The sequence below is a fragment of the Microcaecilia unicolor genome, chromosome 3 (assembly GCF_901765095.1).
Source record: "Microcaecilia unicolor chromosome 3, aMicUni1.1, whole genome shotgun sequence".
In the NCBI taxonomy this organism is placed as follows: Eukaryota; Metazoa; Chordata; class Amphibia; order Gymnophiona; family Siphonopidae; genus Microcaecilia; species Microcaecilia unicolor.
This window is the reverse complement of record NC_044033.1, coordinates 486,110,588-486,134,615: the sequence shown is the minus strand read 5'-3', so window position 1 is coordinate 486,134,615 and position 24,028 is coordinate 486,110,588. Positions and strand designations below refer to the sequence as shown.

The following is a 24,028-nucleotide window of genomic DNA, read 5'->3' as shown; positions in this document are numbered from 1 at the left end:
GCTTACTTGTTGCACATTCTCCTTAATTGTATAAAATTGTGCACCTAACTTTCTGACAAGCTCATAAAGTGTGTGTAAATTGTAGCATAAGGTCAGTTACTTGTGGTATTAATGACCAACTATTGGTGCTAATTTGTTGTAATTTCAGTTATCCCTGGATTCTATATAGCACGACTTAAGTTGAGTGTTCAAGTCTAGTCACATTTTGGATTTGTGTGTGTAACTTTATTAATCAACAAGTTAACAGTGCTGATAGTTGCCAAATAAGCAATTATTAACACTAATTGGCTTTAATTAGAATTTACATTCACAACTGTCTAAGCGTATTCTATAATGGGATGCCTGCACATTCTAAGTTGCATAGTTGAAAAGGGGGCAAGGCCACGGTGTAGAATGGGTGGGTCATGGGTGTTTCTAAAATATATGCATTTTATAGAATAGACCTGGTCCATGCCTAATTTAGGCATCTGTATTTACGCTTGGTGTAACAGCCCACTACTAAATTTAGTCATGCAGATGGGCGCTCGGCATATTCTCTAAACTGTGTGGATTTTTAGGCACATTCTATAAAGTATGCCTATTTTTTTTTTCAGCACCAATGTTTTAGGTGTGCTATATAGAACCTAGTCCTATATGTGTAACTTCTCCTGGTTGGTGTTTTATAAATTGAGCATACAAATTCTGGAACAAGCAACTGCAAGGGGGTGTGGATGTGGGAGGGGCATGGATGGATCAGGGGTGAGTCTGGCTTGTTGCATTGACCTGCCTAATTGTCTACAGTTAGTCTTGAGCATTTACACCAGCTATTCAGCTAGCATAAGGACCTGTGCGTAAAGTTCACCATATAAACACAGACTTTTGCTAGTATTCTATAAAAGTGATTGGATGTACAATTGCTGTTATAGAATCCATGCTGAGCTATCCCGGCAGTTATCTTTAGGTGACCTTGTAAGAATTACCCCCATCGTGTGCCCTTTTTCAAAAGAGTGCGCTCCAGAGACAGAACTGTTCCAATGAATTTCAAGTCTCTTTCTCCAGCATTTAAAGTTATGACCAATGACCCTTTCTGTCAAAATTCTCAATTGACCGATGGATTTTTCTGCCTCAATTTCCCTGCTGAAATCTTCTTCCTTGCTGAGGAAACTATCCACCTCAACCTCTACCCAATCAGTTTTGAGAACCCACTATATATAGAGACAAACTGCAGAGCCCACAGCATATCCTGAAGAAAGCCACAGTAGAGGTGAGGAGTGGCCTAGTGGTTAGAGTGGTGGACTTTGGTCCTGGGGAACTGGGTTCAATTCCCACTGCAGGCACAGGCAGCTCCTTGTGACTCTGGGCAAGTCACTTAACCCTCCATTGCCCCAGGTACAAATAAGTACCTGTATATAATATGTAAGCCGCATTGAACCTGCTAGGAGTGGGAAAGCATGGGGTACAAATGTAATAAAAATAAAAAATGATGGCTGAACACATTGGTTCCACTTACTCAGAAGCGGCAAGACCCAGACAACTTCAAGAATCATGCACCTGATGACTTTACTCTACTCCTGTGACAAAAAATAGCCAAATGAAAACAAATAAAATGAACATTCATGGAAATTACACAAAAAACAATATCAAATAAAAAATGTTCTGGGTGCCCATCCATCCCTATTGTTAACAACACCTCCAGAGCTATAACTAATTTCTTCCCTAGTAGTGGCTGTATTGTTAGTGGGAAATACTATAAGGAGCTGCCTAGATTTAGGCAGCAAGGATATGAATAAATGGCAGTATTCTAGAGCATACATGACCATGTTCCAGCTGCAAAAAGCCTACCTAGGTACGATAGTGTGTAAATTGCAGGAGCGTGTTTACGTGGTTGGGGGTTGGACAGAGTGCACATTTTGCTGCATAGTACGTGCTCACACCCAAAATGTAGATGCACATTTTTCCTGTTTATACTAGTATTCTATAAAGAAACGTAGGGGCCATGCCTACTTTGCTATATAGATTAGGATCCAAATACCTGTGTTCTTGGTACCTAAAACTAGGTGCCTCTTTGTAGAATTGCCCTCCCCATATGCAGTAGCAACCATTACTCCATGTCAGTGATATGGCTGCCTTTTTTGAAGTACCAAAACCATCCCTAATCTTTAAGAAAGAGATTTTATAATGTGACTCAACTTTGGCTGTTAACATGCATTAAAACCTTAGTACAAACCAGTAAATAGACCCCTTGAGGAAAAATAGATGTGAAATACGTTGGCTTGTATCATTTATATATTCTTTTTGTTTTTTTCTTTTGCCTTTATTTCAAAAGTGACAAATACTTTAGAGCTTGCAAAGACAGTTGCATTTTTAATTTTCTGTTGATTTGTCAATGATTCTGGTTGGCATTCCCATTCTCTTAGCTCCTCTTCTCTGATCAGTAACGGCTTCCCCAAGGCGTGGCCAACCAGTCGACAGACATCTTGAGCTTTGCGCCGTGCATTTCCTACAGCAGCGAGGCACACTTGCCGGCTTATGATTAAAAAAAAACAACAGAAAGTCTGTAATAGACTTTGAACAAAGTATATAGAATCAAAATACAATGTAATTATGTAAAGGTATAAAATAACATACCGGAGTTTTTCCAGGGCTTCTTCGGAATGAAAGAATTGAATTGGACTGAAGACAACTGAACTATCCAGTTTTTCAACAAGCAGATTACAAAGATTCTGCATCTTTCCGAAGTCGCTGAATGTAATGCAGACCTGTCATTAGACACACGTATGGAAGACATTTTGGGGTGTACTGCAATCAGGCTTATATTCCTAAATATTTGTTAGAATAAGAATGGTATCTTCTGCATAGAAATGTTGCTGATTTTCTTATCTAAATGTATTTTTGTTTTGTCTGCTGCAGCATTCCTTTACTACTATTATAAAACAGCAGCTTACAATTCTTGGAGCATTATGGGTCAGACGCATTGTGGATATTTGCAATTTGCCAATAGTTTTCAGGTCATATCACTGAGAACTCCCCACAGATTTGTTTCTCAGGATATCTCAAATATGCATTTACTCTGAAAGGTAGATACATTTACATTTATGGATGCCTTGAAACTGGATCAGTTCAGACTTGTAAAGTAATACCATTACACCAACATGAAGACAATCTTATGGATACAGAGCAGGGGTTCTCAACCCAGTTCTCAGGACCCACCCAGCCAGTCAGGTTTTCAGGATTTCCACAATGAATGTGTCTGAGCTAAATTTGCAAGCACTACTTCCATCCTATGCAAATCTATGTGATGCATATTCATGGTAGGTAGGTATCCTGAAACTTGACTAGCTAGGAGTGTCCCAGGAACTAGGCTGAGAAGCGCAGATGTAGAGGGATGCAATAAGAGGTGAGTGGATGAGGTGCAGAGACCAGGAGACAGAGCCCTTGGGATGATAGTGGGTGAGGATCTTGGGGTTGTGAAACAGTGTGACAAAGTGGTAGCCAAAGCCAGAAGGAAGAGAGGATAATGCCCATCTACCTGTTATTGGGTGAGGCCTCACTTTCAGTACTGTGTTCAGTTTGGGAGGCCTTAGATTGTAAGCTCTCTTGAGCAGGGACTGTCCTTCCCCATGTTTTATCCTGTACAGCGCTGCGTAACCCTAGTAGCGCTATAGAAATGCTAAGTAGTAGTAGTAGTAGTAGTTATTTGGCTAAACATATAAACAGACTGAAATGGGTTGAGAGGATATAGGGAGACTTGAGTAGAGCTAAGTATGTACTAACTCAGGGTTGCTCAACCCAGTCTTCGGGACACTGCTAGACAGTCAGGTTTTTAGGATATCCACAATGAATATATATGAGGTAAATCTGCATGCACTACCTGCATCCTATACAAATCTATCTTTACATATATCCATTGTGGGTATCCTGAAAACCTAATTGGCTAGGTGTGTCCTGACTGTTTTTGAGAACTCCTGTCTTAGAGGAGAGGAGGGCAGTGCCGTAGCGAGGGCTAATGGCACCCGGGGCAGGTCGCCGCTGCGTACCCCCCCCCCCCGGGTGCAGCACGGCACAACCCCCCCGGACCCCATTTTTACCTGCGGGAGGGCCGATCCGCCCCAAGTGAACATCACTCGGAGTTGCATCGGCCCCGCTGGTTCCCTGCTCCCTCTGCCCCACCCCTCCCGCTCCCCCCCCTTCCTAAGCCACTGGAGGAGGGACAGGGAATATGTGATGGACATATTCAAGTTTTGAAAGATATTAATTCATTTTTCCAAAGATAAGAAAGCTGTAGAATAAGAGGAGATGAGATGAAGTGTGGAGGAGCAGCCTAATGGTTGAGCAGTGCGCTGAGAACCACAGGCGCCTGGTTCGAATCCTACTGCAGTTCCTTGTGATCTTTGGCAGGTCCAATAATCCTCCATTGCCTTAGGTACAAACTCAGATTATGAGCCCGCCAGGGACAGAAAAAAAAAATACCTACTGTATCTGAATGCTAAATGCTTCAATAGCTTGCAAGCAGTCTATAAGAAATTAAATAAAAACTAAAAGGAAGTAAACTGGGTGGCAGATGCTGGATCACCATCTTGGCGGAGACAAAAATAGTGATGGGATTGAATATATGCACCCTGGGAAGACATTAAACAGTCAAACTCCTGATTTCACAATTGCCTACTTGCCACGCTGTCTCAAATATTAGTACATAGAGCTGTACCGAAGGTAATGCTTGTCCCCCTTCAGACTGTCTTGGATGCCGGCTAAGCTCTTTGGGTCAGATATCCGAATCAGGGCATAGAAAAGGTAATTTGTCCTTTTGAGCTGGGCACAGGCCAGGACTAGGTTAAATCCTGGTAGGCCAAGGGGTTTTGCCACCACCTTTGTCACTTGAGTACAGTCGAGAAAAAGAATCCACTATCACTCCAAAGGTAGCTTTTTAATAAATGGTGAACTTTACTAACAGCAAAATCAACAGGAACTTTCAACAACAGGTAAATTTAAATAGACATTAACTCTCATTCCCTCAGGGGCAATCCCAGAGCATTAATCAGATGGACAGTCCCTCAAGTTCCTTGTCAGACAAGCATCCCACTGGGCTGTTCCCCCGGAGCTGCCGAAATGTATACAGAAGCAAACCTTCCTATCTGTCCTTCTTCCCCAGGTATCTCCCTGTTCCACTCACGAGGCAGGTATTCTCTCTTTGTCTTCCCCAGAGCCTTCTTACTTCAAACTCTGCTTTTTCAGCAGCAAATTACTTTGTCACAGCAGTCCCTGCTTATTTTGTTGAGCGGAATACCTCCTCACTCCACGAGTCCTAGGGGGGTTTGGACAACCAAAGACATTGTGCACAAAATGGCATACACTTTAATTTTACTTCATCCCTCCCACTGATTACATCGCCCTGTCAGTCATTACAGTAACAATTTCTTGTCCCTCAGAACATTATAGTACCAGCACTATTGTCAATCAGCTGGTATGAACATCCCTCCAGCCAATAACCACTCCCATCATTCCTCCCAGCCCCTGGCCAGGAGCCAGATATGATTCATTAATTCCCTGGGGAAACTCGCCCCGTTTCATTCCCAACACTGGTTTTCCTAGGGGATTATACAAATATTCGTATTTGAACCAATTTGGCCCCAAATAGTGCACCAAATACCTTATTCTTATTTGGCCGAATAGTGATTTAAATCTGAATATGAATGATATTTGTGCTATAAAAGCGAACGCCCATTTGGTTTCAAATCTGTCCCTGTTTCCCTTTGTACTTCTGGTTCCTTTGTTGACCAGAGATCTGGCACTGGTTGCTAAGCTGTTTAAGACCACATGAAAGTGGTTTACTCTTCAACAGTTTCTTCGGCTCCTGCAAGATATGAAGCGCTTTCTCCTTCACTCCCAGCTGCGTGACCCATACAGCTGTACATTAATGCTCTAAGCTAATGAAGGAGAGAGACACAGGACTGCCCCCTCCAACCTTAATGTCACATAGCTTCATCATGTACAACTGTCATGGCAATGAGAATAGAGGGGGTGGTCCTGCCTCTCTCCTCTCTCTCCTTTATTGGCTTAGAGCATTAATGTGCAGCTGTATGGGTCCATTGACTCAAAGCAGTTTCGTTTTTAAAGTGTTTGAATTAAATTAAATGGATAAAAGAAATCCAGTATGGAAATACTTTCCGATTATGGATAAAGATCCAAGCAAATCGATCTGCGGCATATGCAGAGCAATGATTTGGCGTGGTGTCAGTCAGTCTAAAAATGTCATGACCTCCGCTTTAAACAACCACTTAAAGTAGAAACATCATGAGGAATTTAAATCTACATTGGCAAAGTGTGATACTATGCCCATCCAAAGCCCAGTCAGGAAAAAATGAAAACCAACAAAGTGTACGAGATTTAATTTTAACCATAAAACAGCAGCTTAAAGGTATTCCAGAGGCCCATAAGATTCACAAAGCTAAAGGTGAAATAATAGACATAGATGTCCAGTCTTTCTCTATTGTTGAGGACATTGGCTTCCAGAAGTTAGTAGCGGCTTTAGAACCTAAATATAAATTGCCATCAAGGAAGTATTTTTCAGAAAAGGTCATTCTGTTGTTGTATGAACGGATCAAAAGTAACGTTCAAGCAGGTATTGATAAGGCAAATAAAATATCTCTCACGACTGATTGTTGCACATCTATCATGAAATGCCTAGCCACTTGCCTGGGGCTACTCTGCGGCCACTTAGAGGGTCTATCCCCAGCTCAGCTTAGGTCTGCCCACACCTGCCACTTGTGCTCGATACTAGCACCCTCCTCCCACTGACTGGGTCCCAACTGCCTCTGGGCAAGTCTCCTGCTCTCAAATTATCCCCAGTGATTCCCAGATTACTGGGGCCACACTCCCAGTGGTCCTACAGCTCCTAGAAAGCACCCACAGACCCAAACCACCAGGATTCTTAGTCAGTCCAGACAAACAGAGGCAATGAACTAAAAATGTTTACTGTCATTAACAATTAGAACAATGAACAGAAAAGGTGCAATTCAGCAAACAGTAACAGACAACTAAATATAGATCAATTATAAAAGTATCTAAACATTTAGTCACTACCTGATCAGTGCCTGGGGTGATCAGGAACATATAGCTGCTCGCAGGTTATCAAATATAACTGTTCACAGGGCCTCAGCAAAGAGATCTTTCTCTCTCTCCTCCCTGTCTAAGACTGGGGAAAACGCCAGTACATCCTAGCTGAACTCCTGGACCAATCAGAGCCCAGAACAACAAGTTTTGAAAGTTGCTAGCCACATCACTGCAAGTTATTTCTTATCTGTGTTAACTAAAGAGGGAACAGTCATTTCTCTGTAACTGCTTTAAACATAAACGTGCACCACCTGCTGGCCAAACAAGAGAAATACAGTTCAAGAAATAATACAGTTTTACAGACTTAAAACCCCACTGTTATGTCACAACATCAGAAAACACAACAACTACTACTACTACTTAACATTTCTAGAGTGCTACTAGGGTTATGCAGAACTGAATCATTTATAAGTCTTACTACTCAATGGGATTAGCTATCATTTTCAGCAACAGTTTGCTGCCTTGCATTGGGAGTATGTTCATGGTAGTCACACTGAAGCTTATCTAGCAGAAGCTCTGTTGGAAATGCTCACAAAGTGGAACACTGAGAAAAACTGAGTCCATGTTACAAGACAATGGGGCCAATATAAGTAACACTCTGAAAGATGTTGGGGTCTGTGGACTTAGTTGTTTGACTTCTTGGCTGCATAGGATTCCTCTAATTCTCAAATGAGAAGTGACGGACAAGTTCTACTACTTCTGAGATTGAAACGGAAATCAACAAATTCCTTGCAGAACCCTGCTTACCAAGCACTATAGATCCAATTCTATGGTGGAAAAAACATGAACACACTTACCCAAAGTTAAATGTATGTGGAGTGGAGGAGTAGCCTAGTGGTTAGTGAAGTGGACTTTGATCCTGGGGAACTGGGTTCAATTTCCACTTTAGCCCCTTGTGACTCTAGGCAAGTCACTTAACCCTCCATTGCCCCAAGTACAAATAAGTACCTGTATATACCATGGAAACCTTGAATGTACTTGTAAAAGCCACAGAAAGGTAGTATATCAAGTGCCATTCATCCTCTTCAATAATGCTGGGACCACTTTTTCTGAAAGAAGAACTTGTTTGACCCATGAGAATTTGGAGCATTTAGGGGCCCTTTTACTAAGCCACGTAGGCGCCTACGTGAGCCCAATGCTCATCAATTTGGAGTTACCGCCCAGCTACCTTGTGACCCTTGTGGTAATTTCATTTTTGACATGCGTCCGCTACACGTGCCAGAAAATAATTTTTATTTTCTGGCGCACTGCAGAAACCGGGTGGTAATCATCATTCTATGTGCATGGACGATTACCGCAGGTTAACACGTGAGTCCTTACCGCTAAGTCAATGGCTGGCAGTAAGGACTCAGACCCAAAATGGACGCATGTCAATTTTAATTTTGCCGCACATCCATTTTTGGCAAAAATTTTTAAAAGGCCTTTTTTACAGGCATGCTGAAAAATGGATCTGCGCGCGCCCAAAACACACGCCTAAATTAGTGCAGCCCATTTTTCAGCACACCTTAGTAAAAGTACCCATTAGTTTTTTTTTTAAAGAAACATGCCAAACTCATTAGATTCCTAAATCCGATTTACATTTACTTCTACTTTTTACATGGACATTTCATTTGTTATTTGTTAAGGTGTTGCCTTCAGAGATCAAAATTCTGCAATAAGCTGTACAAGATTACTTAAAAAAAAAATCAAGAAACAATTCATAGCCACTGATTATTTTGTATACGTGACTATTTTTTTGGAGTGAGATTTAAAGATTTTGAAGATTACAAAGTGAGAGAACAATTTTACAACTAGTGCAGTATTATGATGGTTAATGGAAATGCTGAAATTAATTAGCATCTTAAGAGAAAAACTTTATGAACAGGAAACTTTTTAGGGATTTGCGGAAGGACAGGTAGTTATCATTATGTCTTATTTCTCTTGGAAGAAAGTTCTACCATTTTGTGCTTAAATATGAGAAGCTGCAAGTAACTATAGATTTCTGTTATTATTCCAGTTAGGGAAATGCATTTCATGCCAGGAGGTCTATCAAGTTTTGCATGTAATCGAGTTTCATTCCGTAAAGTATAAATATAGTTTAAATCCTACTGAAACGTACACTTGATCTCTGATTTCACATAGTTTCTTTTATTTGTTATGTTAAAGCTCAATGTCCATTATTTGTATTCAGTATTCGTATTTCTTTCCCCATTATTTGTATATGGTCAAATAGTAAAATATACTATTTGGTACAGCTCTACTAGCACATATACTTAAATATGGTGTAACTTATACATGTTATAAAGTTATGCCATTTGATGATTTTTAACCCTTTTTTGCTTGTATTAGCAAAATTTAATTTGTTTACAAAGATTCAAGTTAATTTGTGTAACTGTATGGAATTAGCCCAGGGCTGGAGTTGGGAGGCTGCAAACAGGGCAGTTGCTCTGGGCTTCCATAATGCCGGGGGCACCAAGTTTGCCTGAAGTAGAAAGAGCTTGCTGGTGGGTTCTGCAGCCCCCTCCCAAAATTCTGCTGTCAACCCCAGCACATGTAACACCAGCCCTGAATTAGCCTACATATTTAAATACCTTTCCTCCAATTCTAGAATTCATGCTGTACCCTTTCTTCTGTGTTGCCTGCCAGGGCAACTAAAGATAAGATTCAGCACTGTGTTATGATGCCTAGTGCACTTATAATAAATTGATTATTTTGCAACCATATATTTAAAAAAACGAAAGTCATACACACCTCTGCTTCCATGTGATAAGCATTTTCTATTCTAGTAAAAGTCTTCATCACAGTCATGTCTTCATCCTAAAACAAAATGGGTCAGCATGCATTAATTTTTCTAGGAAACTGACAATGAGATAAAAAGGTAAATGCATGAAAATGGCTCTGCATCAGAATATGATACAGAAATCTATGCCTTACTCCATAGTAGACAACTATTCAAACTGATTGAGGATACTAAAAACCCAGTGGAAATTAACCTTTCCTGGACACAGCTGAGGAGTTTGCTGAATATTGATCAAGCACCCACAGAGCTGGCTCCTATGCCTTACTCATTTGCACAGTGAGTGCTTGGAAAAAAAAGGCTATCCTAAAATAGGTGTTATCTGTCAGGAATGCAGTTGTGAAGAAACAGCATGTTTTAAGCCTGTAATTATTGGATATTTTCCTGCCTTATTTATGTCCTGAAGAGTATTTCTATTTGGCCAGCAGGTGGTATTTCTTTGCTGTAAAGCTATTACAGAGAAAGGATTGTTCTTTTCTTTAGTTTTAACACACAAACAGAAAGCAAGAAGCAGTATATTTTTGAAATTTTCTTGTTCTGGGCTCTGATTGGCCCAGGAGCTCATTTTCATTTGGAGAGTACTGACTTTTGCTCCAGTCTTAGCCAGAAAGAAAAGCGAACAGGATCTCTTTAATAAGGCCCTGTGATCAGTTATATTTGATAATATGTGAGCAGCATATTTCCTGATCTTCCCAGGTACTTTCTAGAAAGTAAACAAATATTTAGTAAGTGTTATAATTGATCCATATTTTAGTCACCTGTTATTGTTTGCTAATTGCACTTTGTTTGTTCCACTGTTCAATTTTTTAAGACAATAAATGATATTTAGTTTATTGCCTCTCTGTCTGGACTGATAAAGAATCCTGGCAGCACACATTTAATAATACAATTAGTGATGTCACCCACCAGTATCTGGTTTAGAGAAGCCGCTTTCTCCCTGTTCTGTCTGAGTGCTGTAAACAGCTCTCCCAATGTACAAAGAATTTTATATAAAATTACCCCATATGTAATTACCTAGCATTTGTGTGGCAATCACTGTTAGCCATGTTGGCATTGAACTATTTGCCAGGATTTGGGGCTTTTTCTTCCTTCATTATTTTACACTAATGGCAGGACTGTTTAAAGATTTCAGCAATGCACATGCTTACTATGATTTGACTTAGCACAGAATGCACACTAAGGACTATGGCCAGGCCCCCTTTTTGAGTTGATTGCTATAAGATTTGCATGTGGATCTTTATAGAATAGCGCAGCAGGATGCACGCACACATCCAAAATGTATTTATTTATTTTTTATTTATTTATTGCATTTGTATCCCACATTTCCACACCCATTTGCAGGCTCAGTGTGGCTTACACAGTACCGTAATGGCGATCACCGATTCCGATATAAACAGTTACACAGTGATGTTATGGTAGAATTAGGTTCATTGGAACAAACGTATTAGGGAATTGTATAGAGGAAGAGTTTTGTTATGTCCGTTACGTGCTTTGGATTCATGGTGTTGCAGGGTTCAGGTATTTAAGTAAGGTCAATAGGGTATACCTTTTTGAACAGGTAAGTTTTTAGTGATTTCCGGAAGTTTAGGTGGTTATGCGTTGTTTTCACGGCTTTAGGTGGAGTGTTCCATAGTTGTGTGCTTATGTAGGAAGAGCTGGATGCATAAGTTGATTTGTATTTGAGTCCTTTGCAGCTTGGGTAGTGGAGGTTTAGATATGTCCGTGTTGATCTGGTTGTATTTCTGATTGGTAGCTCGATGAGGTCTACCATGTATCCTGGGGCCTCACCGTAGATAATTTTATGGACCAGGGTGCAGATTTTGAAAGCTACACGTTCTTTGATTGGGAGCCAGTGCAGTTTTTCTTGGAGGGGTTTGGCGCTTTCGAATCGTGTTTTTCCAAATATAAGCCTGGCTGCCGTGTTTTGGGTGGTCTGAAGTTTCTTTGTGAGTTGTTTTTTGCATCCCTCATAAATTCCATTGCAGTAATCTAGGTGGCATAGTAACATTGATTGTATCAGATTCCGAAATATTTCCCTCGGGAAGAATGGTTTCACGTGTTTTAGTTTCCACATTGAGTGGAACATTTTCTTAGTTATGGATTTCACGTGGCTTTCTAGTGTAAGGTTGCGGTCGATTGTAACGCCAAGGATTTTCAGGCTGTCTGAGATGGGGAGGGTGTAGTCTGGTGTGTTTATATTTAAGGGGTTGTTCACATTGTGTTGGGAAGAGAGGATGAGACAGTGTGTTTTTTCTGTGTTAAGTTTTACTTGGAATGCATTTGCCCATGAGTCCATGATGTTCAAGCCGAGCTTGATTTTGTTGGTGATTTCTGTCGGATCATGTTTGTAAGGAATGTATATTGTGACATCGTCCGTGTAGATGAAAGGGTTAAGACCTTGGTCGGATAGGGACTTGGCTAGTAGGGTAGGTTGAAGAGGATCGGTGATAGTGGTGATCCTTGAGGTACTCCGCAGCCTGCTTTCCACGGTGCTGATATGTTTGAATTTGATTTCACTTGATATGTTCTGGTGGTTAGGAAACCCTTGATCCAACTAAGTATATTTCCTCCGATCCCGAAGTAGTCTAGGAATCTTAGTAGTATATTATGGTTTACCATGTCGAATGCGCTGGACATGTCAAATTGGAGGAGAAGTATGCTTTTACCTGTTGTTATTTCTTGCTTGAATTTGGCTAAGAGAGTAATTAGTACTGTTTCAGTGCTACGGAGGGGGCGAAATCCTGATTGTGATTCATGTAGTATTGAGAATTTGTTTATATAATCAGTAAGTTGCTTGGTTACCATGCTTTCCATCAGTTTGATTACCAGAGGGATGGATGCTACTGGACGGTAGTTGGTGATATCGTTTGTGTTTTTCTTGGTGTCTTTTGCTATTGGGGTGAGTAAGATGTTGCCATTTTCCTTAGGGAAGAGACCTTATTGAAGCATGTGGTTTAGGTGGGATGTGAGGTCTATTATGAAGCGGTCAGGGGCGGATTTTATTAGATAGCTGGGGCAGGTATCCAATTTGCAGTGGGTGTTAGAGAACTTTTTGATCGCCTGGGTGACTGTTTTGGCGGTGAGGAGCGTGAAGTTTGACCAAGTGCGGTCAGCTGGGTATAGTCCAGGGGTTGGATCCAAACTATTGATGAAGTTTTTGATATCAGTATTGTCCTGAGGAAGCGTGTTGCGTAAGTTTGTGATTTTTTCATTGAAGTATTTAGCGAGTTTGTCTCCAGATTGAATGTCTGTATTGGTTGTAGTGACCGCTGTAGTGTCTAGTAGTTTGTTCACTAGTTGGTATAGTTTCTTCATGTCTTTGTAGTCAGGCCCTATTTTAATTTTATAGTATGACCTTTTGGTTTGTCTTATTGCATATTTGTATTTTCTTTGTATCTGTTTCCATGCATTGAATGTGTGTTCATCTTTTATTTTTTTCCATGCCAGAATGTTTCCGGGTCTATTTGGCCTCTGGTGTTGTAGGTTGTGTTTTCTTATGTACAGTATGAGCCCTTCTTCCGCCATTTTAGTGATAGGTTTAGTTTGTAGTGATTGGTCCATGGCATTTCTGTCCATTTAGTATCTGTTATTATTAGGTTCTGGCCTGTTGACAGTTTGTATTTTCTAGCGTGCAACTGAAAAGAAGGTGTGGCCATAGGAGTTGCATGGTGAGTCAGGGAGGATCCGTGCCTAATTTATGCATGAGTATTTACACCAGGTTTCAGTTGGTATAAATCCTCATGCCCAAAATTGCAATTTATTATTCCTGGATTGTCTCGGCATTTTTCAGAGACCCCGTTAGTGTCTTCAGGGACTCAAGTCTGGTCCCTGATGATGCAATCAGTGAAACACAGAACTGTGTCGGGCTTCAGCTATGCTAAAGGGTTATTTTTGCAAACAAGTGCTTTAACTACGCAGATGGCGTGGCTTATCTTTGATGAATAAAAATGAAATCTCATTGATTTTATGCTGTACAAAAAGACTGACATGACGTTGGAAGAACTGTGTGTTGGAGAATAGAGGTATATGAGAAGTATTTGGATCTAAAGTCCTTTTTTTACTACTCTTATATGCAAAGAGGATATATTATATAGGAATGTGTAACATGTAGAAGAAAAACATAAGATTATAAATATCTGTAATAAGGAGAACGGTCTTGTCAGTGGTCAGTGTTAAGGGTACAAGCAATAATAATAGAGAAAAAGGTTTTAGATAAAGGGATATTGTATGAAAGTATGAGGTGTGGAAGATTAGGGTATGAATGAAGAGTGTATTTTATGGTATGGGGGAACATACGGGTCATAGTTCCATAGATATATAAAGTCTGTAGAATAATTTGTGAACTGCATAATAATTTTTACAATAAAAGAATGGAAAATTAGGGGTATCTTTTGTTACAGGTATATTATTTATTAGGCATGCACCAAAATTGGGTGCAGATCCTGGCACTAAGCGCTATTCTATAAATGGTGTCCAATTTTGAGTGCTGTTTATAGAATAGCGCTTAGCACTTATCTTTTTTTTTTTTGGCACCCAAATTTTGGCGCCAGTTATAGAATTTATTTCTATGCCCATTTCTTGTGCAGCTGGAAAAAGTTTACTTAGGGTCATACATTAGTGCACGACCATTTAAACAAATTAAGGGAGGGGCCCTTACCACCTACTATTTAGAAAGCAGTAAGGACTCCTGCATTAAATCTAATGCACACGCGCTAACTGGTTAATTTCACGCCCACTTTCCTCCTATTCTCTGTCCCTGACACACCCCCTCAAAAAATTGTAAAAGAAAAGAAAATACCGCGTGCTTAGTGCACATAAATGGCAAAAGTAACAGGACATTTTAAGGTGTGCTGCGTTAGGCCATATTTGCTGTGTTAGGTGTGTCTTAGCACCTAGCATGGCTTAGTTTAGGTTAATTTCACTTGATATACCACCTTAAAAGGGCCTCATAGTTCTTTAATGAGTCTGTGAGGGAGTGAGTGACGTAGGGGCAGGAAATTCTCTCTCACTGGTGTGGTTCAGCCCCCTTTCGGCAGGTGGCGCTAGTCTGCTGAGGCAGAGGCTGAGCCTGAGCCTGAGGGGCAGGGCTCAGGCCAGGAGGACATTAAATGCCCTGAGGCTGCACAGATCAGAGAGGGCCCAATACAGAGGTTTCCAGAGGGAGGCCCAGAACCGATGGATTGGGTGCTCCAGGAGAGACTCCAAACCTGGGCAGGAGGAAAGGGTCCCCCAAGAGAATCATAGCTCATGACCAGTGTTGGTAGACAGGCCAAGGTGGGAGGTTTACATTCTGCAGTATTTACCTAACCTGTGATTGTAGTATTTGGAATCTGGTCCACGTGGAAGGTGTACAGATTACAAGTGACGTATTGAAGTGAGCCTGCTAAGAGCGGTCACTATGAGTGCTAGAAGGTGTGAGTTAATGAAGCTGGAATTCAGGATACCTAAGACAATGAAGTTTCATTTTGTGTGAAGATGCCACACTTAAATCATTCTTATGTTTGCATCTGTGGTTTACCTTGTCTGCCGCCTGTGTCTATGAAGGGTTCATGCCTGGCCGCTAGTCCACGTTATCAACGAGGCCTTTAAATAAACAATAAAGAAGGTGGGAGAAGCTGGAGGTCTGGTGACTAGAATGTAAAACAGAAATCGACCTACCTGTAACAGTAACTTATCCCGTCCTTATGTGGTTTGTCCTTGTGATTCTTATGTATTTTGATTTATTTGCTTTTAGTTTCTTTTAAACTGGTTTTAGTGTATTTAGGTGAATGTAAATTGTTTTGACATCATTGGATGGTCTGTAGTATATCAATAAATGAATAATAAAAAAAAATACATTCTAGCTTGACTTAGTGCTTGTTTGGTCACCAAAAAATTAATGTCTGAACAGTAAGTTTTTATAGCCGCCCCTGGATTTCTGTTAGTATACTTCATTGCAGTGCAGGGGCGTAGCTAGGTGGGGCCACGGGAGCCTGGGCCCCCGCAAATTTCATCCGGGCCCCTGGTTTTGCTGGCGGGGGTCCCCAACCCCCATCAGCCGAAGCCTTCTTCAGCGCCGGTCTCTGGTGCAGCCGCATTCGCTGCCCTGCTCTTTCTTCTTGCTGACATCATGTGCACGCTCCTTTATGTGAAATTGCTCAGTTTCACGTAAAGCAGAGTGCACAGGACGTCAGCAAGAAGAAAGAGCAGGGCAGCGGATGCGGCTGCGCCAGAGAACGGCGCTGAAGAAGGCTTCAGCTGGTGGGGGTTGGGGACCCCCACCAGCAAAGGTATTTGCTTTTGTGGGGGGAGCAATGAGGCAGTGAGGGGAAGAAGTGATGAGGTGAGGGGGAGCAGCGAGACGGTGGGGGGGGGGGGCGAGGCAGCGGGGCGGCAGACTAAAATGTGCCCCCCCCACCTTGGGCTCTGGTCCTCTCCCACCGTGAGGTCTGGCTATGCCCCTGTTGCAGCAGTGTTACCTATTGATGAAACTCAGTTGGAAAATTATTTTTTACAGTTGCACAGAATATTGGCACACTGATTATAATGGCTGATACTACCACTAACTGAGGGAACCAGTCAACCAGTCCAGCAATGGAAATGGACATCATAGCCCACAGATGCTGCAGTATTTCCATTCAGAGAGAAGAACAAAAGAATATGTTTCTAATCGGGGACTGCAGCTGAAATCTAGATCCTGTTTGGTAACCGAGTTGGTCTCTCGCACTTCCTGTCCCACCGCACTCACCTTGAGGCCCTGCTGCCGAACATTCTGCACAATGTACTCTAGCCGTCGGACCACGCTGCTCTTGGCCTCGCCTGCTACATCTTTCTGGCTGCTGACCTGTATTGAGACTCGTGCTCGGTCTGGGGCAGCTGAGAGCTCAGCACGGCCGCTTACATGGACTTCTCGAGAGGCAGCTACTGCCAGTCCCTTGGCGTTTCCCAGTGGCTGTCCCCTTTCTGGCTGGTTCTGGTCCAGGTTTCCTTCATGGGATGGAGTGAGTGACATAAACACCCGAGTCCGAGGCACAGACATCTCTGCCATTGCCACAAACACTACTTCTGCTCTGTCTCTATAGCAACGAACCCAAGGAATCCTGGGAGCTGGAAGTGGGGAGACTGTGAGCTGAGTCCAGGGGTGACTTTTGATTCAGTAATATCTGTCTATGCAAGCTTACACCATCTTTTGTGTACCTGCAGACCACAGAGCATTTGAACACAACTCTGTGCTGTTTATTCTGCTTTAAAATGTGCCTTCAGCTATTGTTTCATGACAAAAGTGGTGGGAAATGGGGTAAGGCTTAGAGGTTAATAATACAAAGTTAGGGGAAGTCCCTAGAGAGGATTATGGCAAATGTGTTAATTTTGGAAAAGCCTTAACAAAATTGTTTTTTTTTTTTTGCACGATTACTTAAATTTTGGAAGACCTTAGTTTCCTTAGCAGAATTAATTGGCTAGTTAGTAACAAGTAAACCACCCTGCAGAATAAATTTGCTTTTGTTGTTGGTTTGTTCACCTATGACATGTGACATTCCAGCAGTGACATCTCTAGATAGGGTGGCAACAGGGATGCAGCTAGTTATGGAGAGGGCAAGCCAAAGCAATATTTCCATATATCATGCCCTCCAGGCCTTTTATGCATAAAGAAATCCTCCCCCTCTAGCTGGTTTCAGCTTCCAGGTAAATCTGTCATTATAGCATCATTCAACAAATTATTCTGTGTGAGTGTGAAGTCTGGATTTTCTATAGGATTGGATAGAATCTCAGTATTAAACCCTGTATCACCAGTTCTGTATCACAAACTCCATATTCCCCAACAATGGAGTTATCCACTTTACAACTCTCCATACAAAAATTACTCAGATTGTTATTACCACCTCAAGAACTGTACACTTTCCTCCCACTGTCAGTCACTTTGTTTAAATCAGATGAATTTTTGTGTGGTGACTCTACAAGATGTAGAGACCACTAGTCTTTAGCATTTCTATTTTGGGTGCCAAGGGTTGCCTTTGGCAGCATTTGCCCCAGAGCTTGCTTTCAACCAGGACCAGAATTATGTGTAAATAACACAAAAACCTGCTAAAAGACACTTAATACAGCAAACTTACCAAACCATAACAGCCCTAACCCACCTATGAAAAGACTGTGCTATAAATATTACATGGAGCCCTAGAGCACCAATATACCTACTACTACTGGGGAAACTAGAACAAGTTGTACTGTTACAGATTCCTACACAGACACTACATGTTAGCAGAACCTTCACCTCATGCAGTACATGGACAAACCCAATACTTTTTTTTTTTTTTTATATCTCATGTTTATTGAACATAATACACCAACCAGGATATTGTTCTGATCCATTATACAATGTAAACAGTGCCACACATATCCTTATTCAGTCCAAACCGCCAACTTAAACATTTTATAACATTTTCCTTCCGTCTCCCGTCTCTTTCCTTCCCTCCCCAACGCCTACCCCCCCCCCCCCCCCCACCTCAGGAATTCAACACTACTCCGAGCCACTGGAGTTAAAGTGTCCCAGAACGGTGCCCAGACAGAACAGAATTTGTCCCCCCTGGACCCTGCCAGATCCTTAATTCCACTACGTTCAAATGAGCACATGTAAATCATCGCCGATCGCCAATGCGATACTGTTGGAATGTCTGGGGTCAACCACAGTTGTAAAATTAGTTTTTTTGCCATCAACACAGCTCTTTGTAAAAAGCCTCGAGAGCCTGCCCTGGCCGCTCCCCGCATATTGTAGATACCAAACAGTTGGCCTGGAGAAATACGCCACTTTGTGCCCCACATCGAAGAGGTGTGCAGCGCCAATGACTTCCAAAACTTCTGAATACATATACAGTTCCAAAACATATGACCCAAATTTGCATTGTCTTTCCCACATTTAGGGCATACATCTGAGTCTCGCAAGGTAGCTCGGAACGCTCTTCTTGGCGACACATGAAGACGGAACAGAAACTTATACTGTAATTCCCACCAGCAGGCATTTTCTGTCAGTTTGTATGTGCCCATCAATACATTTTTGATACTCTCCGGGTTCACCGAAAAGGCCAGCTCCTTCGTCCATTGTTGTGCCATCCGGGTAAAGTCTGTGGACTGTAGGTGCTCTCTTAGGAGTGAGTGAAAGTACTTCAGCGGGATCTTTCCCTGTGCCTCAAGCGCCAACATTGCATTTAAACACTCCCAAACTTTTACAGACAAATCCTTCTTAGGTAATGAGTTAACATAATGACTTAACTGCATAAATGCAAAAGGATCCCTCTTTCCCAGGTGGAATTCTCCACTGATATCAGACATAGTTTTCATCCCTCCCTGCTCCGACACCACATGTCTCAAATAAGTGACACCCTTGGCCCTCCAGTCTCTAAAAGTCCCAGAGGAGTCTCCCACTGGGAATTCCGGATTACCTCTTATAGGCAGCAATGGGGACACCGATTTATTCAGTGTGAAAAACCTGCAGAGCCACCTCCACGTCTGCCTCAAGGGACCGAGTATGGCCGAAGCCCCACCCAAATTCGGGCTCTGCCCCCTCACCTGATGAAGCCAGCTGGAGAAATGCAAAGGTTCAACCCAGCTCGTCTCAGCAGCCGTGAGGGAAAAATGTTCAGTGGCCCGAAACCAATCTGAAATGTGGCGCATACCACTAGCCACCGAAAACATACGTAGATCCATCAATCCCAACCCGCCCTGTGCTCTTGGGAGAATTGCCCTGTTGATTGTCATGCGTGCCCTTTTTCCCTGCCACAAAAACACATTTAATTTTGACCTCAGCCATTTATCATCTTTGGAGGTCAGGAACATGGGCAGAGTTTGGTAAGCATAAATCCAGACAGGAAACAATACCATATTGTAGAGTGCTACCCTGCCCATCAGAGAAATGGGCAAATCCTGCCAACTCACCAACGATTGTGTCACCCTCTTTTTTAAGTGAACCATGTTTCTCTCGTATAAAGAGCCCAGGTCAATTGGAATCCTCACACCCAGATACGTCACCTCCTCCTGCACCCACTGAAGCGGAAAAGAGTCCCCCCAGTTCCCTCGTATCCTCTCCGCTGAGGGCAAGGCAAAAGATTTCTTTAAATTCAGCGAGAGTCCCGAGTATAGCCCAAACTCGTCAATAGCTGCTAAGACTCTATTTAAAGAATTGTGGGGGTCAGTCAGGGTCAAAAATATGTCGTCCGCGAAGGACAAAACTTTTACCGAGTGGTTTGGCAATTGGACTCCCTCAATATCCGGGTCGACCTCAATGGTCCTCAACAAAGGCTCCAAATACAGCAAAAATAAAAAGGGGGAGAGGGGACACCCCTGCCTCGTTCCCGCTTTTATCTGAATCGGAGGGGATTTCGACTCATTGACTAAAATTCTGGCTACTGGGTCCTTGTAGAGTATTTTTACCGCATCTAGAAACCATCCTCCCACGCCTATGTAGTCTAATACTTTGAATAGGTAACTCCACTGTACTTTATCAAACGCCTTTTCGGCATCTAAACTAACCAGTAGGAGGTCCCGATCCCTTGCTTGGCAGTGTGCAATGGCCAAAAGTACTTTCCGTACATTAATCACTGAGTTCCTGTTTTTCATAAAGCCTACCTGATGTGCCCCAATCAACGTCCCCATGTAGGGTGTGAGGCGATCCGCCAAGATTCGAGCCAGAATTTTAAGATCCACGTTAATAAGGGAGATAGGGCGGTAAGGCTCCACCCTATCCCCCGGCTTGCCCGGCTTTGGGATTAACGTCACTAGCGCCTCGTTACCTCCCCTTGGGAGCCCCCCTTGTTCTATCACCTCCTCAAAATATTCAATTAGAGGGCCTATAAACTGTGGTGGGAGAATCTTATAGTATTCGGCCGAGAACCCATCGGGCCCCGGCGCCGATCCCAGAGGTAAAGCTCTTAATACTCTCTGCACTTCTTGGGCCTGTAACGGTTTTGAAAGCGCCTCTCTGGCCGACATGGAAAGCCGGGGGAGCCCAGCGTCCCTCAAATAGTCCTCCACTGCCATGTCCGTTGTATCCCCCTTCCCAGAATATAATTTAGAAAAATAGGCGTGGAATTCTTTTACAATCCCCTCCGGGGTACTAACCCTGGCCCCCCCGGGGGATGTCACCGACGCGATCAGTTTTCTCCGCCCTCGGGTTCTCACCATCTGGGCCAGCAGCCTACCCGGCTTATTTCCATATCTACGGAAATTGAACCCTCTTGCCGTGAAACTTTTCTGAGTTTTTTCGTGGATTAGGGAGTCCAGGGCCACCTTTGTGGAAGACCAAAGATCACGGGTCTCCGGTGAGGGTCTTAGTAGATACCCTTTTTTGGCCTGGCGTAGCTGACGTTCTAAGTGAACTATTCCTGTTGAAAGTTTCTTATTTCTGGCACTCATGTACGCTATCGTAGCCCCCCTCAGTACTGCCTTTGACGCTTCCCAAAAAACTAAGGGGGACTCACAGGACTCCAAGTTAAATTCTACATATTGTTCCCATTGGGCTATGATATATTCTTTAAATTTTTGATCTTGATATAAAAAGGATGGAAATCTCCAAGCAGAACCCCCCACACCCGTGGTCGGGAACCTCATATCTACCCAAATCAACGAGTGGTCGGTAACCTCCATGGGGCCTATCTCGGCTTGAGTGACTTTGGTAAATAATGAGTGGTGCATCAGAATGTAGTCTAATCTCGACCATGATTGGTGTACTCTAGATTGATGAGTATAGTCAATTTCTGATGGGTGGAGTAACCTCCAGGGGTCAATCAAGTCCAGGGAACGGCTCAGGGATTGGAGTGCCCCTCCCCCCCGTGCCTCACTCCGCTGTCGTCCGGCAGTCCTATCCACCTCTGGGTCCATGACCTGGTTGAAATCCCCGGCCCACACCCAAGGGGCGTCCGAGTATCGCAGACCCAGGGATATCAAGGATTTAAAAAATGTAGGGGAGTGGGAGTTTGGGCCATACACAGCACATAGATACAATTTGTGCCCCGATAGAGTTAGCTGCAAAAGAATCACCCTACCCTCTTGGTCTTTGTATATCAACCTGGGGTCACAAAGCAGCCCCTTCCTAATCAGAATCGCTACTCCACCTCTTTTGGCTCCCGAAGAAGAATAAAAACATTCTCCCACCCATTGACGCTTAAGCTTTTCATGCTCTAGATCAGTCAGTTTCGTCTCCTGAAGACAGGCAATAGAAACCCCGTGCCGCTTCAGTTGCGCCAATATCTTGGCCCGCTTAATCGGGGATGAAATTCCCGACACGTTCCAGGACATCAAGCGCACGCGCGCTCTATCAGAGTTTCCCGCTGTATCTAGGCATGTCCACGTTACACCATTTGTCCTCCCCCGGGAGCCCAGCCCCCCTCCCCGGGGAGATCAATTCTCCAGTCCGCGGGTACACACTCCAGCTGCAATCCGATTGTAAACCACCCATATTCCTGAGGCTGTTATCCCCCCCCCCCCCCAATTTACCCCCCCTCCCCTTCTTGCCCTTCCCACCCTTCCAACCCCCCCTACCCTGCCTACACAAGTCGTTCCCGTCTTTTACCACGGGAGTGGGTCACTTCCATGCTAAGGCCCCCCCGCCATTTACAAACAAGTAATGTCAAAATCCAGCCCATACCTCAAGTAATGCTTACAACAATTCAAATACCTGTTACAGACATTAATGTATTAGTCCTTCACTCTCTTTGAGTCCCAGACTTTCAAGTGGCTGCATCTGCTCCTTCCGCATTTAGCTGAACATCATCCAATGTTTTTACATAGGCATCCGCCTCTGCAGCATTGGAAAAAACCTTCCATCCATTGCCGTTTTTGATTTTCAAAATTGCAGGATAAAGAAGCATAAACTTAACTTGTAAAGCATGCAGGCGTTGACACGCTGGGTTAAATTTTTTTCTTTTATCTTGTAATCCAGCTGAATAGTCCTGGAAGATTCGTATGAGCTTCCCTTCATATTTTGTCGTTTCTCTCTTCTGACGATACCCCCTCAGGATTTCGTCCTTGTGGATATAGTTGTGCACTTTTATAAGAACTACTCGCGGTGACTGGCGGCCATCTTGTAGTCGGCCCACTCGATGTGCCCGCTCTAAGCACAGCGGGCCCATGCTGTCTGAGAGGGCAAACTCTCTTTTAAGCCATTGCTCCAGTTCCGTGGCCAGGATTCTGTCGCCCACCGATTCTGGAAGCCCCACAATGCGAAGATTTGCTCGTCGTGATCTGTTCTCCAGATCATCAACTTTGGTCAGTAGATTTTCAATTGTAGTTTCTTGCTGTTTTATCCGCGCCGCCATTGGAGCGCACATGTCTTCCAGCTCAGAAACACGACGCTCTGTTTCGCCAGTCCGTGCTGTGGTTTCGGACAAAGAAGATGTAAGTGTGGCGATTTGTGCCGACAGCTGTGCGAGTCTCGGTTCCAGCGCTAGACTCACTGCTTCCGTGATTTGTTTTAATTGTTCCGGCGTAAAGATGAAACTTTCACGTTTTGCCGGCCCGTCTTCTCCGTTCGGAGTTTTCAACTTTTCTTTCTCTCGTTTTCCGCTGCGGGTTGGCAAGCCTTTACCCTGCGCTTCCACAAATTTATCCATTGGACCCTCAGCTTCTTGTAGTATCGATTTTAGGGCTCGATTTCAGCACTTTGCGATCGAAAATTGCATAAAATTGGCGAATGGGCCTAAGAGAGCACGGAACCACGTCCTTCACTCTCTAGTGCATCACGTGACCTCCTCACAAACCCAATACTTTTAAAAGAGAAGCAGAAATGCATTTTAGTCTGTGCTCTGCAAAATACTAAAACAGAAAAGATGTGCATTTCCCAAAGTGCACAGATCACAATCCTTAAAAAAGTATTTTTTTTTTATATTCTACCTTTGGGTACTTTATTTTTCTAATTGGGCTTGTCCCAGTCTCTTTTCCACTTTCCTTCTGTCAGTCTTCTCCCAAATTATTTTTCAGGTTTGTCTTTGCATTTCTTTTCTTTCCTCTATTTTATTTTTTAATTTTTATTTAAAAAAATGTATAACCTGCTGAATCAATAGTTCTGGATGGATAACAATAAAATAGGGCTACTCATTTAACACGATTAACATGTTAAAATTTTTAATTTGCGCTAATAATTTTAACATGATTAATCACGTCATGCTGCTCTCTCCTACTGCTGCTCCCTCTCTCGGT

The 24,028-nt window shown here is 42.9% G+C and overlaps 1 protein-coding gene across 1 annotated transcript; it reads right to left on the bottom strand.

Annotated features, from left to right (window-relative positions):
• Positions 1-2,261: 2,261 nt before the first annotated feature.
• On the bottom strand, positions 2,262-16,892 carry IRAK1BP1 (interleukin 1 receptor associated kinase 1 binding protein 1). Its single transcript, XM_030195628.1, has 4 exons — positions 16,593-16,892; positions 9,820-9,885; positions 2,608-2,738; positions 2,262-2,505 (listed from the first exon to the last, which is right to left on the bottom strand). Exons 1-4 carry the CDS (start codon positions 16,890-16,892, stop codon positions 2,262-2,264), a joined length of 741 nt encoding a protein of 246 aa, XP_030051488.1.
• Positions 16,893-24,028: the final 7,136 nt, after the last annotated feature.